At 47.6% G+C, this 18,066-nt stretch overlaps 2 protein-coding genes across 9 annotated transcripts in view; one reads left to right on the top strand and one right to left on the bottom strand.

Moving 5' to 3' along the window:
* The window catches only part of wdr27 (WD repeat domain 27), an 838,472-nt gene that overhangs the window by 498,427 nt on the left and 321,979 nt on the right, over nt 1-18,066 (top strand). The gene's annotated exons all lie outside the window — the stretch shown is intronic.
* Nucleotides 491-14,911, bottom strand: LOC139272579 (myb-related transcription factor, partner of profilin-like). Its single transcript, XM_070888648.1, has 3 exons — nt 14,477-14,911; nt 14,025-14,181; nt 491-1,165 (listed from the first exon to the last, which is right to left on the bottom strand). The coding sequence occupies exons 1-3, from the start codon at nt 14,741-14,743 to the stop codon at nt 1,023-1,025; spliced, it is 567 nt and encodes a 188-aa protein (XP_070744749.1). The 5' UTR covers nt 14,744-14,911; the 3' UTR covers nt 491-1,022.

Raw genomic sequence — 18,066 nt, 5'->3', positions numbered from 1 at the left:
AGATACAACAGGGGAAGCCTCATGGTGCTTTAGCAACTGCAAAACTATTATGTCAGCAGCTCATAAATGAACGCATTGCTTGAACATTGAGACTTACGTTTCAAGCTTGTATGGCCATGTATGTAACCCTTACAATGATTGTTACCCCTCAATTTCCAAAAGTGAATGAGACACTGCACAAGAATGGTTCAGTTGAATAATTTTTTTTTTAAATGTTGAAATTTGAAATTTAACAAGTTTAAATTAAATAAAATAAATAAAATAATAAAGAATTATTTTTCAATGAAATTTTTACAAACCAAACATTATATCAATAGCAACAGCAACAATCAGTAAAAACAACACCTCCCCTACCTCCTACCCTCCAAGGATTCTACCTGCGGCCACCTTTCCCAATGCCTTTCCTCCCGATCCCCCCCCGACCCTTGGCCCTGTCCCCCTCCTCCCACTCTCAATACTCCTGGCCCTACCCACATCGGGACCAGGATGTCGTGCAGCAGAGCACCTCGAACGCAGCTGCTGAAGGGGGGGGGTGCGATGACAGTGGCAGCATTATGTGTGGGGGATCTGGAGAAGCTGGGGGCGTTGAGGACCCATCTTCAAAGTCGGAAGAATGTACTTCCTCCCGACAATCAGGTGCACCTTGGGGTGCAGTGCCATACCCCAGGACCATCGATTGCCGCATGGCATTGATGGACTGGATATTCTCTCTCACTGCTGCAATCAGCTCAGCCATGTCCTCTGATTGACGGGCTGGTAAAGCAGCGATGTTGGTGGACAACCTAGCAATGGCCTGGAGGAGCTCTCGACTCACGTCAATGCTCGCCCATGACAGTCCCACCATGTCCAGGTTCGCATCTGCCTGTCTTGTAGCGTTCCAGTCTTTCCAGATCAGCCGCCGCGGATTCAGCATGGCGGCCGGTGTGCACCGGTGCATACCACTTGATCCCGCTTCCTCGGACTGGAATCCAGGAAAGTTGGATTCCAACGAGGAACCGGTGGCCGCAGGTAGAAAGGGCCCTTCAAATCCCCACCTCCACCTCCACCACCACCATCACAAAAGTTTGGGGAGTGGCTTCCTCTTCCACCGTCTCTTCCACTGTCTCTTCCTTAGCTAAGTCCTCTCTGGGAGGGCCGTTTGGTGCAAGCGGCTCCTCCTGTGCAACTGTAAAACATAATTGTTATGTATAGAAGAACTCCACGAGGCTGAGTACTGTGAGCTAACCTTAGTTGTCTTTATTACAACTCCAGAGTGCCTAAACAACATGGCAGACAACCTTTTATGCTGGCCCTGCACGTGTGTGCCGGTGACCATTAGGACTCCAACAGTCGCGCCCTCTGGTGGCAAGTATTACATAGTTACATACATAACATCACTCCCCCCGCACCCCCCCGCCAAAGGCTTTGGTACAAGTTATTTACAAGTTGAGATGATCGGGAGCCCTTCGCTCCCTGGTTGATCATCTAAGTTCAAACCCTGGCGTGTGTGAGTTGGTTGGACCATTGCTGCACTGCACACGGCTGGTCTGACCGGACTGTCAGGAACGGTGGGTTCATCCTCGTGATTGACAGCGAAGTCGATTGCTGATTGGGTGTGTGTTGGTGGATTGTCGATGGTGATGTCCTCTTCAAGTTGTTCCTGGTTGTCAGTAAATTGTAATTTGGTCTGATCTAAATGCATTCTGCATGTTTGGCCATTTAACAATTTGATTATAAACAAGCTATTCCCTTCCTTGGCCAAAAGTGTGCCAGCAACCCACTTGGGACCATGACCATAATTGAGGACAACCACAGAGTCGTTATCATCAATGTCACATGAAACAGCCGCGCGATCATAGTACATGTTCTGCCGGTGTCGCCGGGTTGCCACGTGATCATTAAGATCCGGGTGGACTAGAGAGAGCCTGGTTTTGAGGGCTCTCTTCATTAACAATTCTGCTGGGGGAAACCCCGGTGAGCGAATGGGGTCGCGTCCGGTAACTAAGCAGAATGCGAGACAAGGGGGTCTGCAGAGGGCTGTCCGTCACGCGTTTCATGCTCTGCTTGATTGTTTGGACTGCCCGCTCCGTTAGACGTGGGCTTAAACAGAGCAGACCTGACATGCTTGATGCCATAGCGGGTCATAACTCGTTGAATTCCGAGCTGGTGAAACACGGTCCATTGTCGCTGACAAGAACGTCGGGCAAGCCATGGGTGGCGAACATGTCCTGGAGGCTTTCAAAGCTGTCTGTGGACGTGCTGGATGACATGATTCCGCATTTAATCCATTTGGAGTAAGCATCCACAACTACTAAAAACATCTTTCCTAGAAAGGGGCTGGCAAAATCTACATGGATCCTGGACCACGGTTTGTAGGGCCATGACCACAGACTCAGTGGAGCCTCCTTTGGTGCATTGCTCAGTTGCGAGCAAGTGTTGCACTGATGCACGCATCACTCCAAGTCCGAGTCAATGCCAGGCCACCAAACATGCAACCTGGCAATTGCCTTCTGTTATATATGTAAACATAGAAACATAGAAAATAGGTGCAAGAGTAGGCCATTCGGCCCTTCGATCCTGCACCACCATTCAATATGATCATGGCTGATCATTCACCTCAGTACCCCTTTCCCGCTTTCTCTCCATACCCCTTGATCCCTTTAGCCGTAAGGGCCATATCTAACTCCCTCTTGAATATATCCAATGAACTGGCATCAACGACTCTCTGCGGCAGGGAATTCCACAGGTTAACAATTCTTTAAGTGAAGAAGTTTCTCCTCATCTCAGCCCTAAATTACCTACCCCTTATCCGAAGACTGTGTCCCCTGGTTCTGGACTTCCTTCCTCAGATTAGGAGACCAAAACTGAACACAATATACCAGGTGAGGCCTCACCAAGGCCCTGTATAATTGCAGTAACACCTCCCTGCTCCTATACTCAAATCTCCTAGCTATGATGGCCAACATGCCATTTGCCTTCTTCACTGCCTGCTGTACCTGCATGCCAACTTTCAATGACTGATGAACCATGACATCCAGGTCTCATTGCACATCCCCTTTTCCTAATCTGTCACGATTCAGATAATATTCTGCCTTCGTGTTTTTGCCACCAAAGTGGATAACCTCACATTTATCCACATTATACTGCATCTGCCATGTATTTGCCCACTCTCCTAACCTGTCCAAATCACCCTGCAGCCTCTTAGCATTCTCCTCATGTAGAAACATAGAAAAATAGGTGCAGGAGCAGGCCATTCGGCCCTTCTAGCCTGCACTGCCATTCAATGAGTTCATGGCTGAACATGCAACTTCAGTACCCCCTTCCTGCTTTCTGGCCATACCCTTGATCCCCCGAGTAGTAAGGACTTCATCTAACTCCCTTTTGAATATATTTAGTGAATTGGCCTCAACAACTTTCTGTGGTAGAGAATTCCACAGGTTCACCACTCTGGGTGAAGAAGTTTCTCCTCATCTCGGTCCTAAATGGCTTACCTCTTATCCTTAGACTGTGACCCCTGGTTCTGGACTTCCCCAACATTGGGAACATTCTTCCTGCATCTAACCTGTCTGAACCCGTCAGAATTTTAAACGTTTCTATGAGGTCCCCTCTCATTCTTCTGAACTCCAGTAAATACAAGCCCAGTTGATCCAGTCTTTCTTGATAGGTCAGTCCCACCATCCCGGGAATCAGTCTGGTGAACCTTCGCTGTACTCCCTCAATAGCAAGAATGTCCTTCCTCAGGTTAGGAGCCCAAAACTGTACACAATACTCCAGGTGTGGCCTCACCAAGGCCCTGTACAACTGTAGCAACACCTCCCTGCCCCTGTACTCAAATCCCCTCGCTATGAAGGCCAACATGCCATTTGCTTTCTTAACCGCCTGCTGTACCTGCATGCCAACCTTCAATGACTGATGTACCGTGACACCCAGGTCTCGTTGCACCTCTCCTTTTCCTAATCTGTCACCATTCAGATAATAGTCTGTCTCTCTGTTTTTACCACCAAAGTGGATAACCTCACATTTGTCCACATTATACTTCATCTGCCATGCATTTGCCCACTCACCTAACCTATCCAAGTCACTCTGCAGCCTCATAGCATCCTCCTCGCAGCTCACACTGCCACCCAACTTAGTGTCATCTGCAAATTTGGAGATACTACATTTAATCCCCTCGTCTAAATCATTAATGTACAGTGTAAACAGCTGAGGCCTCAGCACAGAACCTTGCGGTACCCCACTAGTCACTGCCTGCCATTCTGAAAAGTACCCATTTACTCCTACTCTTTGCTTCCTGTCTGACAACCAGTTCTCAATCCATGTCAGCACACTACCCCCAATCCCATGTGCTTTAACTTTGCACATTAATCTCTTGTGTGGGACCTTGTCGAAAGCCTTCTGAAAGTCCAAATATACCACATCAACTGGTTCTCCCTTGTCCACTCTACTGGAAACATCCTCAAAAAATTCCAGAAGATTTGTCAAGCATGATTTCCCTTTCACAAATCCATGCTGACTTGGACCTATCATGTCACCTCTTTCCAAATGCGCTGTTATGGCATCCTTAATAATTGATTCCATCATTTTACCCACTACTGAGGTCAGGCTGACCGGTATATAATTCCCTGTTTTCTCTCTCCCTCCTTTTTTAAAAAGTGGGGTTACATTGGCTACCCTCCACTCGATAGGAACTGATCCAGAGTCAATGGAATGTTGGAAAATGACTGGCAATGCATCCGCTATTTCCAAGGCCACCTCCTTAAGTACTCTGGGATGCAGTCCACCAGGCCCTGGGGATTTATCGGCCTTCAATCCCATCAATTTCCCCAACACAATTTCCTGACTAATAAGGATTTCCCTCATTTCCTCCTCCTTACTAGACCCTCTGACCCCTTTTATATCCGGAAGGTTGTTTGTGTCCTCCTTAGTGAATACTGAACCAAAGTACCTGTTCAATTCGTCTGCCATTTCTTTGTTCCCCGTTATGACTGCCCCTGATTCTGACTGCAGGGGACCTACGTTTGTCTTTACTAACCTTTTTCTCTTTACATATCTATAGAAACTTTTACAATCCGTCTTAATGTTCCCTGCAAGCTTCTTCTCGTACTCCATTTTCCCTGCCCTAATCAAACCCTTTGTCCTCCTCTGCTGAGTTCTAAATTTCTCCCAGTCCCCGGGTTCGCTGCTATTTCTGGCCAATTTGTATGCCACTTCCTTGGCTTTAATACTATCCCTGATTTCCCTTGATAGCCACGGTTGAGCCACCTTCCCTTTTTTATTTTTACGCCAGACAGGAATGTACAATTGTTGTATTTCATCCATGCGGTCTCTAAATGTCTGCCATTGCCCATTCACAATCAACCCCTTAAGTATCATTCGCCAATCTATCCTAGCTAATTCACGCCTCATACCTTCAAAGTTACCCTTCTTTAAGTTCTGGACCATGGTCTCTGAATTAACTGTTTCATTCTCCATCCTAATGCAGAATTCCACCATATTATTGTCACTCTTCCCCAAGGGGCCTCGCACAATGAGATTGCTAATTAATCCTCTCTCATTACACAACACCCAGTCTAAGATGGCCTCCCCCCTAGTTGGTTCCTCGACATATTGGTCGAGAAAACCATCCCTTATGCACTCCAGGAAATCCTCCTCCACTGTATTGCTTCCAGTTTGGCTAGCCCAATCTATGTGCATATTAAAGTCACCCATTATAACTGCTGCACCTTTATTGCATGCGCCCCTAATTTCCTGTTTGATGCCCTCCCCAACATCATGACTACTGTTTGGAGGTCTGTACACAACTCCCACTAATGTTTTTTGCTCTTTGGTGTTCTGCAGCTCTACCCATATAGATTCCACATCATCCAAGCTAATGTCCTTCCTAACTATTGCATTAATCTCCTCTTTAACCAGCAATGCTACCCCACATCCTTTTCCTTTTATTCTATCCTTCCTGAATGTTGAATACCCCTGGATGTTGAGTTCCCAGCCCTGATCATTCTGGAGCCACCTCTCCGTAATCCCGATCACATCATATTTGTTAACATCTATTTGCACAGTTAATTCATCCACCTTATTACGGATACTCCTTGCATTAAGGCACAAATCCTTCAGGCTTGTTTTTTTAACACCCTTTGTCCTTTTATAATTTTGTTGTACAGTGGCCCTTTTTGTTCTTTGCCTTGGGTTTCTCTGCCCTCCACTTTTCTTCATCTCCTTTCTGTCTTTTGCTTTTGTTTCCCTCCGTCTCCCTGCATTGGTTCCCATCCCCCTGCCATATTAGTTTAACTCCTCCCCAACAGCACTAGCAAACACTCCCCCTAGGACATTGATTCCGGTCCTGCCCAGGTGCAGACCGTCCGGTTTATACTGGTCCCACCTCCCCCAGAAACGGTTCCAATGCCCCAGGAATTTGAATCCGTCCCTGCTGCACCACTGCTCAAGCCACGTATTCATCTGCGCTATCCTGCGATTCCTACTCTGACTAGCACATGGCACTGGTAGAAATCCCAAGATTACTACTTTTGAGGTCCTACTTTTTAATTTAGCTCCTAGCTCCTTAAATTCGTTTTGTAGGACCTCATCCCTTTTTTACCTATGTCGTTGGTACCAATGTGCACCACGACAACTGGCTGTTCTCCCTCCCTTTTTAGAATGCCCTGCACCCGCTCCGAGACATCCTTGACCCTTGCACCAGGGAGGCAACATACCATCCTGGAGTCTCGGTTGCGGCCGCAGAAACGCCTATCTATTCCCCTCACAATTGAATCCCCTATCACTATCGCTCTCCCACTCTTTTTCCTGCCCTCCTGTGCAACAGAGCCAGCCACGGTGCCATGAACTTGGCTGCTGCTGCCAACCCTGATGAGTCATCCCTCCCAACAGTACTCAAAGCAGTGTATATGTTTTGCAGGGGGATGACCCCAGGGGACCCCTGCACTACCTTCCTTGCACTGCTCTTCCTGCTGGTCTTCCATTCCCTATCTGGCTGTGGACCCTTCTCCTGCGGTAAGACCAGCTCACACCGCCACCCAGTTTAGTGTCATCTGCAAACTTGGAGATATTACACTCAATTTCTTCATCCAAATCATTAATGTATATTGTGAAGAGCTGGGGTCCCAGCACTGAACCCTGCGGTACTCCACTAGTTACTGCCTCCCATTCCGAAAAGGACCCATTTATCCCGACTCTCTGCTTCCTGCCTGCCAACCAATTCTCTATCCACGCCAGTACATTACCCCAATACCATGTGCCTGATCTTGTGTACCAATCTCTATGTGGTACCTTGTCAAAGGCCTTTTGAAAGTCCAAATACACCACATCCACTAGTTCTCCCTTGTCCACTCTACGAGTTACATCCTCAAAAAATTCCAGAAGATTGGTCAAGCATGATTTCCCTTTCATAAATCCATGCTGACTTGGACCGATCCTGTCACCACTTTCCAAATGCGTTGCTATTTCATCCTTAATAATAGATTGCAACATTTTCCCCGCTACTGATGTCAGGCTAACCGGTCTATAATTACCTGTTTTCTCTTCCTCCTTTTTTAAAAAGTGGTGTTACACTAGCTACCCTCCAGTCCATAGGAACTGATCCAGAGTCGATAGGGGATCCTTGTGCATGAATCCGAAAAAGTTAGTTTGCAGGTGCAGCAGGTAATCAGGAAGACGAATGGAATGTTGGCCTTCATTGCGAGAGGGATGGAGTACAAAAGCAGGGAGGTCCTGCTGCAACTGTACAGGGTATTGGTGAGGCCGCACCTGGAGTACTGCGTGCAGTTTTGGTCACTTTACTTAAGGAAGGATATACTAGCTTTGGAGGGGGTACAGAGACGATTCACTAGGCTGATTCCGGAGATGAGGGTAAATTGAGTAGACTGGGTCTTTACTCGGAGTTCAGAAGGATGAGGGGTGATCGTATAGAAACATTTAAAATAATGAAAGAGATGGACAAGATAGAGGCAGAGAGGTTGTTTCCACTGGTCGGGGAGACTAGAACTCGGGAGCACAGCCTCAAAATACGGAGGAGCCAATTTAAAACCGAGTTGAGAAGGAATTTCTTCTCCCAGAGGGTTGTGAATCTGTGGAATTCTCTGCCCAAGGAAGCAGTTGAGGCTAGCTCATTGAATGTATTCAAATCACAGATGGATAGATTTTTAACCAATAAAGTAATTAAGGTTAATGGGGAACGAGTGGGTAAGTGGAGCTGAGTCCACGGCCAGATCAGCCATGATCTTGTTGAATGGTGGAGCAAGCTCGAGGGGCTAGATGGCCTACTCCTGTTCCTAATTCTTATGTTCTTATGTTCTTATTATGTCTTACTACGAAAAGGGGACGAATGGGTTTGGGGCAAAAGCCAAGAAAATGTCTTTGTAAAAGCAAGAAAATTGTTATGCTCAAACAAATTACTTGTGTTGTATGATCCATGTAAGCGTTTGGTACTAGCATGTGATGGCGTCATCATATGGTGTCGGCATATTGCAACAAGCTAATGATTTCGGGAAACTGCAACCGGTTGCTTATACATCCAGGACTCTGTCTAAGGCTAAGAGAGCCTATAGCATGATTGAAAAAGCGAGTGTCTATGGGGTTAAGAAAATGCATCTGTACCTGTTTGAGCTAAAATTCGAATTGGAAACTGACCATAAGTCACTCATATCCCTGTTTTCCGAGAGTAAAGGGATAAATACCAACGCATCAGCCCACATCCAGAGATGGGCGCTCACATTGTCCGCATACAACTACGCCATCCACCGCAGGCCAGGCACAGAAAACTGCGCCGATGCTCTCAGTAGGCTGCTATTGCCCACCACGGGGGTGGAAATGGCGCAGGCTGCAGATTTAGCCATGGTTACGGAAGCATTTGAGAGTGAGCAATCACCCGTCACTGCCCGGCAGATCAAAACCTGGACAAGCCAGGACCCCTTATTATCCCTAGTCAAAAGCCGTGTGCTTCACGGGAGCTGATCCAGTGTCTCAGTGGAAATGCAGGAAAAGATAAAGCCGTTCCAGCGGCGCAGAGATGAAATGTCCATACAGGCAGACTGCCTCCTGTGGGGCAATCGTGTAGTGGTTCCCAAGAAGGGCAGAGACACCTTCATTAATGACCTTCACAGTATCAACCCAGGCATCGTAATGATGAAAGCGATAGCCAGATGACGTGTGGTGGCCCAGTATCGATGCGGACTTAGAGTCCTGCGTTCACAGATGTAATACATGCTCGCAGTTAAGCAATGTACCCAGGCGCCGCTAAGTTTATGGTCTTGGCCCTCCAAACCATGGTCTAGGGTACACGTCGACTATGCAGGCTCGTTCTTGGATAAAATGTTCCTTGTGGTAGTAGATGCATACTCCAAGTGGATTGAATGTGAGATAATGTCGGCTAGCACGTCCACTGCCATTACTGAAAGCCTGCGGGCCATGTTTGCCACACACAGCCTACCAGATGTCCTGGTGAGTGACAACGGACTATGTTTTACCAGTGCTGAGTTCAAAGAATTCATGACCTGTAACGGGATCAAACATGTCACATCTGCCCCGTTTAAACCAGCGTCCAATGGTCAGGCAGAGAGAGCAGTGCAAACCATCAAGCAAGGCTTGGAGAGGGTAACTGAAAGCTCGCTGTAGACTCGCCTATCCCGAGTCCTGCTTAACTGCCGTACAGGACCCCATTCGCTCACTGAGATCATAGCTGCTGAACTGCTCATGAAAAGAGCACTTAAGACAAGGCTCTCGTTCGTTCACCCTGATCTACATGAACAGGTAGAGAGCAGGCAACTTCAACAAACTGCATACCATGATAGCGCAAATGTGTCACGCGAGATTGAAATCAATGATCCTGTATTAGTGTTGAATTATGGACAAGGTCCCAAGTGGCCAAAGAGGGGAGCAGGGTGTTTTGGGTCAAACTTTCTAATGGACTCATTCACCGGAAACACTTGGACCTAATCAAACTCAGATTCACGGACTATCCAGAGCAACCCACCTAGGACCCTACATTTTTGATCCCCCAACATACACACCAGTGGCAACCGGCACCACGGCTGACCACGAAGCAGAACCCATCATCCACAGCAGCCCAACAGGACCCAACACACCAAGCAGCCCAGCAAGGCCAGCTGCACAGTAGCCCAGCGAGGGCCCAACAAATGATTCAACAATACCAGCTTTCACACCGAGATAATCAACTAGGGCAAGAAGGGCCCCAGATCGACTCACATTATAAATAGTTACACGATTGACTTTTGGCGGGGGAATGTTGTTATATATGTAAACTTGTATTTACTCTGTACAACCACCAGAGGGCTCATTCCCTGGAGTCCCAAGGGATCCCATAATCCCTTGGGAGCACAGGTATTTAAGGGGGCCTCACAAGTTGGAAAGGCACTCTGGAGACCTGCAAACAAAGACTACGGTCACATTTTACTTTGAGCTCACAGTGTTCAGTCAGATTCTTTCTCCATACATAACACCTTCATCCTGACAATGCTTGGGTGGGTACTGTGTAGGTCGCGTATAAACGTTTCCCTGCCTTTTATTGGCAAAACCACGCGATTACCACATAAGAGACGATCCGACTGGATGGACATTTCATTTTTACGTCGGTGAAACGGCTTATTTTCATCTTGCATTTCCCTGGGAACGGCCAACCAGTTCCCATTTAGGACGCAACTCTTTACTAATGATAGCACAGGATCCCGGCTGGTCCAGGTCCTGATCTGGTGAGCTGTGATGGGTGACCCCTCGCTCTCAAAAGCATCCGTGACCAGTAGCAGGTCTGCGGGCTGCACCATTTCAACCCCAGTGGTGGGTAATGGTAGCCGGCTGAGAGCGTCGGCAGTTTTCAGTGCCTGGTCTGTGGAGGATAACATAGTCATAAGTAGATAATGTTAGTGCCCATCTTTGGATGCGGGACATAGCATTGGTATTTATACCTTTGCTCTCTGAAAACTGTGAAATGAGCGGCTTGTAGTCAGTTTCAAGCTCAAACCGAAGTCCAAATAGGTATTGGTGCATTTTCTTAACCCCATATACACGTGCTAACGCCTCTTTATCGACCATACTATAGGCTCTCTCAGTCTTAGACAGACTTCTAGATGCGTATGCAACCGGTTGGAGGTTGCCCGATACATTGGCTTGCTGTAACACACAGCCAACTCCGTACAATGAGGCGTCACAAGCTAGCACTAAACATTTACATGGGTTATAGTGCACAAGTAACTGATTTGAACATAGCAGGTTCCTGGCCTTCTCAAAGGCTGTGTCTTAAGATTTGCCCCAAACCCAGTCGTCACCCTTACGTAGTAACATGTGCAAAGGCTCTAACAATGTGCTCAAACAGGTAGAAAGTTACCAAAATAGTTGAGGAATCCCAGGAACGAACGCAGCTCCGTCATAATCTGTGGTCTGGGTGCATTCTTGATGGCCTCTGTCTTTGAGTGCGTGGGCCTGATGTCGTCTGCTGCAATCTTTCTCCCCAAAAATTCGACTTCTGGTGCCAGGAAAACACACTTGGAGCGTTTCAGCCTGAGTCCCACTCTGTCTAGGCGACTAGAACCTCTTCCAGGTTGTGTAGGTGTTCAATGGTGTCATGATCAGTGATCATGATGTTGTCTTGAAACACAACGATGCGCGGAACAGATTTCAGAAAACTCCCCATGTTTCTCTGGAAAATGCATGCAGTCGAGCGAATCCCAAAAGGGCACCTGTGGTATATAAACAGCCCTTTGTGTGTGTTGATGCACGTCAGTTTTTTCGAAGATTCAGCCAGCTCCTGTGTCATGTAGGCGGAGGTTAGGTCCAACTTGGTGAACGACTTCCCTCCCCGCGAATGTTACGAGCAGGTCATCCGTCTTGGGCAGCGAGTACTGGTCCTGTAGTGAGATTCGATTAATCGTTACCTTGTAGTCTCTGCAGATTCTGACCATGCCATCACTTTTCAACACCGGAACAATGGAACTGGCCCACTTGTTGAACTCGACTGGCGATATGATTCTTTCGCGTTGGAGTCTGTCCAGTTCAATCTCGACTTTCTCCCTCATCATGTACGGAACCGCCCGAGCCTTGTGATGGACGGGCCGTGCATCAGGGCCTAGATGGATCTGTATCTTTGCGCCTGTGAAGTTGCCGATGCCTGGTTCAAATAGCAAGGGAAACTTGCTCAGCACTTGAGCACACGAGGCATCATCCACTGAAGATAGTGCTTTGACGTCGTTGTCGTTCCAATTTCATCTAATCTTTTCTAGCCAGCTTCTGCCAAACAGTGTTGGGCCATTGCCTGGAACAATCCACAATGATAGGTCATGCACAGCTCCGTCATATGATACCTTCACTGCCACACTTCCAATGACTGTTATGAGTTCTTTGGTGTAAGTATGCAGCTTTGCATTAATCGGGCTCAGTTTGGGCCTTTGTGCTTTATTGACCCACAGTTTCTCGAAAGCCTTCTGGCTCATTATTGACTGACTCGCACCCGTGTCCAACTCCATGGATACTGGAACTCCATTTAATTTGACTTTCAGCATTTTAGAAGGGCTCTTGGTGGTGAAGGTATGTATCCCATACACTTCTTCCTCAGGTTGAGCTACCTGTGCTGCGTGATCCGTGCCGGATCCATCATTCTCTGCCACGTGGTATGTCACAGCACATTTGCACATTCGCTGGAGGTGCCCCATCGTAGCGCAGCTTTTGCACACGTGGTGCTTGAATCGACATTGATGGGCCCAATAATTAACCCCGCAGCGGCAACACGATGCTAATGGATTCACATTCACCCCCGATGGCGGACTCTGCGTCATCATAGGTCTTGCAGCCACAGACGTATAGGCCCTGCCATATGCAGTTCGGCCTGCTAGTGACGTCATTTTATGCACAGTACTTGCCGGTGAGCTTCGACGTTGAGAAGATATCTGTTTGTTGTTATCGTCCGTGGCCATGCATGCCTGGGCGATCGCGATGGCCCTGCTCAGGTCAAGGATTTCGGCAGCCAGCAGCTTTCAAAGAATGACCTCGTGGCTGATGCCCAGCACGAAAAAGTCCCGCAGCATTTGCCCCCAATGCAGCTCCAAAATCGCAAGGTCCCGCGAGGCATCTCAGGTCAGCGACATAATCCACCATGTCCTGGCCCCCGGAGCGATGGTGCGTGTAAAAATGATGTCTGGCCATGAGGATACTCCCTTTCAGCTTGAGGTGGTCCCGAACCAGCATGCACAACTCTGTATATTCCTTCTCCATTGGTTTTGTCGGTGCGAGCAGATTCTTGATGAGGCTGTATATTTTAGGTCCACAGACAGTGAGGAGGACTGCCCTGCGCTTGGCCACGTTAGTGTCTCCTTCCAGCTCCTTGGCCACGAAGTACTGGTTGAGACCCTCGACGAAGGCTCCCCAGTCATCACCCTCTATGAATTTCTCTAATATTCCAACGGCAGCCATGGTTGCGTGAAGATTCGTATTCTGTTACTTGTCGCCAATTGTTGTGTATAGAAGAACTCCACGAGGCTGAGTACTGTGAGCTAAACTTAATGTGACCTTAGTCTTCTTTATTACAACTCCAGAGTGCCTAAACAACATGGCAGCCAACCTTTTATACTGGCCCTACACATGTGTGCAGGTGATTATTAGGACTGCAACAGTTGCGTCCTCTGGTGGCAAGTATTACATAGTTACATACATAACAAAATATTAATGGTTAGTGGCAGGGGAGAGCAGGGAGGGGAGGGAAGGGAAGGGGAGGGGTCAGAGGTGACATGAATACACTTCACATTGCGCAGGCTTATGTAGAGGAGCAACACCACTGCATCATATATTACCAAGAATCATTACATGAAACTATCATAAGCAGAATAGACAGAAACTGCATGACATAACAAAAACTTGAAATCCCAAACAGTATGTTGCTTTCCAAGTGGCAGAGTGTGATCAGCTAAAAGTTCACGTCAGAACTAACAACATTTCATGTTCCCAGCATTACATTACATTCTACATTATATTGACAAAATATGGAATTAGATAACCGCAGTACAGCCTGGGGGTTATGCAGGACTTACCCTCCACGAGCACCGGTTCAGCACCAACACGCGTGGCGGTACGATCAAGGGCGCCCATCAGGGCTGCAGCGCACTCCTCCAGGTCGGATAGTTCAACCATCTTCAGTAGACCGCCGCCCATCTTGCAAAGCTCCGCTCTATTGCTGGCTAATTTTTTCTGCAAAGGTGACAAAAGCTATGTGTAAACTAATTTCACAGCGACTATTACAGAACACATAGATAGACATCGACAATTAACCATCCCCGTCCTTTCCTCAGTGAGTGGACCATTATGTACCATTTATGTACCATTAGGACGCAAGTGGTGCATAATAAACACATTAAAGCACAGAAGACTAGCACATTGAGATCAATGATGGGGAATAACGCGTGACACCAAACTTTACAACATAATAAAACATGGCACTACATTAAGAGTAATTAGTGAGTGCGTGATAAAAGTTATTACTTACTCTCGCCGACCCAACGATATCGTTCCACCGCTTGCGGCACTGGTTTGCCCCCCGCCTGACGGGTGCGGCAAATGACACCGCCTCTGCGATCTCTTGCCAGATTCTCTGATAAACGATTGAGGCAGATTCTCCGTGCCCATCCCAGGTCAATTGCTCCCAACGAGCCTCCACTTCGTGCACCAATGATTCCTGCGCCTCCTCCGAAAAGCTCATGGCCCTCCTCCTCCCACCTAGCTCTCTCTTCGCCTCCATCTCTTCTCCTTGCATCGTTTATATTTACTGATATTTATAAATCATGTAAATGATATATTTCTATTTATTAATTGCTGTATATATAATGTATTATTTATTTGTTAGTATACTTTAATTTATATTTAATATTTCTTTATATTGACACTGCAAATGATATCTCCCTCTGCCTTTTCACAAACTGCTCTCTCTCCTCTCGAAGTCTCCTCTGCTCTGTGCATGCGCAGGGTCACCATTGACCCCCGATATCGCGGGAAAATGTCTGCGCATGCGCAGAGAAGAGGAGAGGCTCGTTGCTAGGGGCGCACAAACTTTTATACAGGAAATAAGATTGCCGCCGCCAGGAGAGCAACGCTACTGCCCGCTCCAGCCAGATTGCCACCGTCGACCTCAGACAGGTGGTAACGATCGGGGGAACGGACCTTAGCGGTATTCCAGCGGTTGTAAAGACGCAACCACCGGAATACTGCGAAGAGTCGGGCAGTGACGCTGTAAGTGCAAATTCTAGCCCAATATCATTTCTTATTTTTGAGTCAGTTCATAACGCTATGAATTTCCTCACAATTAATTTTTCTTTAAGGCTGAGAACTTTGCTTTACGTGGGTGGTGATTGTTCCTGGTCTTTGCTGTAAGTTGGATTAAGTGATTTTGTTTTCTCATATATATGTCCATCATGATCTCCTACAGAGCACTATATCCTGGATCACCAAAGATGTGGGGCAGAGTGAAGTGAATATATTTTTTAAAGGAATCTTAAGAAAATTATTACCTCAGAGCAACATCCTGGTATAATTTTTCAAGCATCAAATGCAGTCATCTTTTTTTCTTTCAACAGGTAGTTAAACATTGCAATATTTGGCAGATCATGCAAATGGAAATGTTCCTGAAATTACGGAATGGGTGCTTTCAGGCACCAGAGGTAGCTGGTTGAAAACAATTGCTGCAAAATGGTACAATTTTTTTCCCCTCTAAAGTAGTTAAGCTTTGGCCTTGATTTTCTCAATCCCTTGGGTGCAGCACTAATCTTAGAACAGCAGACAGAATTACTGCCAAGTTTCTAGAAAGTCATAATATTCCCTTATAGTTTGGCACAAACCAATCAACATAGACATGTAAATTTTAAGAGAAATTAATTTGAGCTTGAATAAGTGCCTGTTGACACACAGGCTTAATTTTTGTACCCCATTGTGATGGATTGTTTGCTAAATGAGGAATCAACAAAAACAGAAAGACTTCCATTTTATATAGCGCCTTTCACAACCTCAGGACGTCCCAAAGCGCTTAACAGCCAATTAAATACTTTTGATGTGTAGGCACTCTTGTAATGTAGGAAACACAGCAGCCTATTTGCACACAGCAAGCTCCCGGAAACAGCCATTATCATAGGCAGACCCACGGAATCGAGGAAGACTTTCTCCCACTCCTAAAGTGAGTTCTTTGGTGGCTGAACAGTCCAACACGAGAGCCACAGACCCTGTCACAGGTGGGACAGATATTCATCGGGGCAAGGATCGGGGTGGCACTGATTTGCCGCACGCTCCTTCCGCTGCCTGCGCCTGACCTCTTCACGCTCGCAGCGTTGAGATTCGAAGAGCTCAACGCCCTCCCGGATGCACTTTCTCCACCTAGGGCGGTCTTCGGCCAGGGACTCCCAGGCGTCAGTGGTGATGTCGCACTTCACCAAGGAGGCTTTGAGGGTGACCTTGTAACGTTTCCGCTGCCCACCTTTGACTCGTTTGCCATGAAGGAGTTCCGCATAGAGCAGTTGCTTAGGAAGTCTCGTGTCTGGCATGCAAACTAAGTGGCCTGCCCAGTGAAGCTGATCGAGTGTGGTTAGTGCTTCAATGCTGGGGATGTTAGCCTGGGCGAGGACACTGATGTTGGTGCGTCTGTCCTCCCAGGGGATTTGCAGGATCTTGCGGAGACATCGTTGGTGATATATCTCCAGTGACTTGATGTGTCTTCTGTAAGTCGTCCATGCCTCTGATCCATACAGGAGGGTGGGTATTACTACTGCCTTGTAGACCATGAGCTTGGTGGTAGATTTGTGGGCCTGGTCTTCGAACACTCTTTTCCTCAGGCGGCCAAAGGCTGCACTGGCGCACAGCTTTACAACCAATTAAATACTTTTGATGTGTAGGCACTCTTGTAATGTAGGAAACACAGCAGCCTATTTTCACACAGCAAACACCCGGAGATAGCAATGTGATAATGATCAGCGAATCTATTTTTTAGTGATGTTGGTTGAGGATTAAGCGAATTGACCAGGGGAGAACTCCTCTGCTCTTCTTCGAGTAGTGCCATGGGATTGTTATGTCCACCTAAGAGGGCAGATGGGGCCTCGGTTTAATGTCTCATCTGAAAGACGGCATTGCCTAGATTTTGTGTTATCCTGAGTTCACTCTCAGGGACCTATGTTAAATAATGGTAATGCCTTTCAGTTGGGAATTCCACAATTGTTGTGCTAAAGATATTTCTTCATTTTATGGATGAATTTAATGCATAGCTACAGGAGGAATACATAAAGTTGTACAAATTCGGGAGGAGGCACTTATTATACTCACATAAGCTCAGATTTTGAATAGATAATAATGGTGAGGCTAACAGCACTCACCATTATAACAGAGTTAATCAGAGAGCAACTTTCCGCATTCACACCGGTGCATTTAAATGCGGAACTCCGGAAGTGCTGTCAGAGATAACCCACTTCTCCACAGGGTGCGCTGTAACAGTCCTCACCGATAGATTCGGCACTGAAATCAATTTTAATGGCATGAAATTGAAGTACTTGCCCATTCGTTCCCCACTAAAGATGCCAGAAAAAGTTAGGACTGGTACATTCAGGAGTGTGAATTATTAACGGCATGGTAAGTTATAGGGCCCAAGTTTCGGGCCGTGCCCAGAACCGCGCAGCCCCGACCTGGACGCCCGTTTTTCGCACCACAAAGTGCGCCTAAAAAAAACTTACGTATTCTCCTGCTCCCTGCTGGTCCTCTGGAGTCGGGCGCGGCTCAGCACGAGCTGTAGGGGGCGGAGCCAGGTCCCTGCGCTGAAAACAGTGCCGGGACCTCTGCACATGCGTGCTACAGTGGGCGCGCATGTGCAGTAGCTCCAGGCGCCCAAAACTGTGTGGGAGGGGCCAGGAGCACGCATTCCCTAGCCCTGGCCGAATGGCCTCACTGGGGCTGCGTGCATAAGGCTCCTCCCACGCCCAACTCCTGCTTCCTCCCAACCCGATACGACTCCCGCTTCCCCCCGCCGCCCGCCCCCGGACCGAACCCGACCCCGACCCGACCCCGACCCGACTCCCGCCCCCGGACCGGACCGGACCCGCGCTCCCC

The sequence above is a fragment of the Pristiophorus japonicus genome, chromosome 9 (genome assembly GCF_044704955.1).
Source record: "Pristiophorus japonicus isolate sPriJap1 chromosome 9, sPriJap1.hap1, whole genome shotgun sequence".
Taxonomy (NCBI): Eukaryota; Metazoa; Chordata; class Chondrichthyes; family Pristiophoridae; genus Pristiophorus; species Pristiophorus japonicus.
This window is presented reverse-complemented; position numbering and strand designations above follow the sequence as displayed.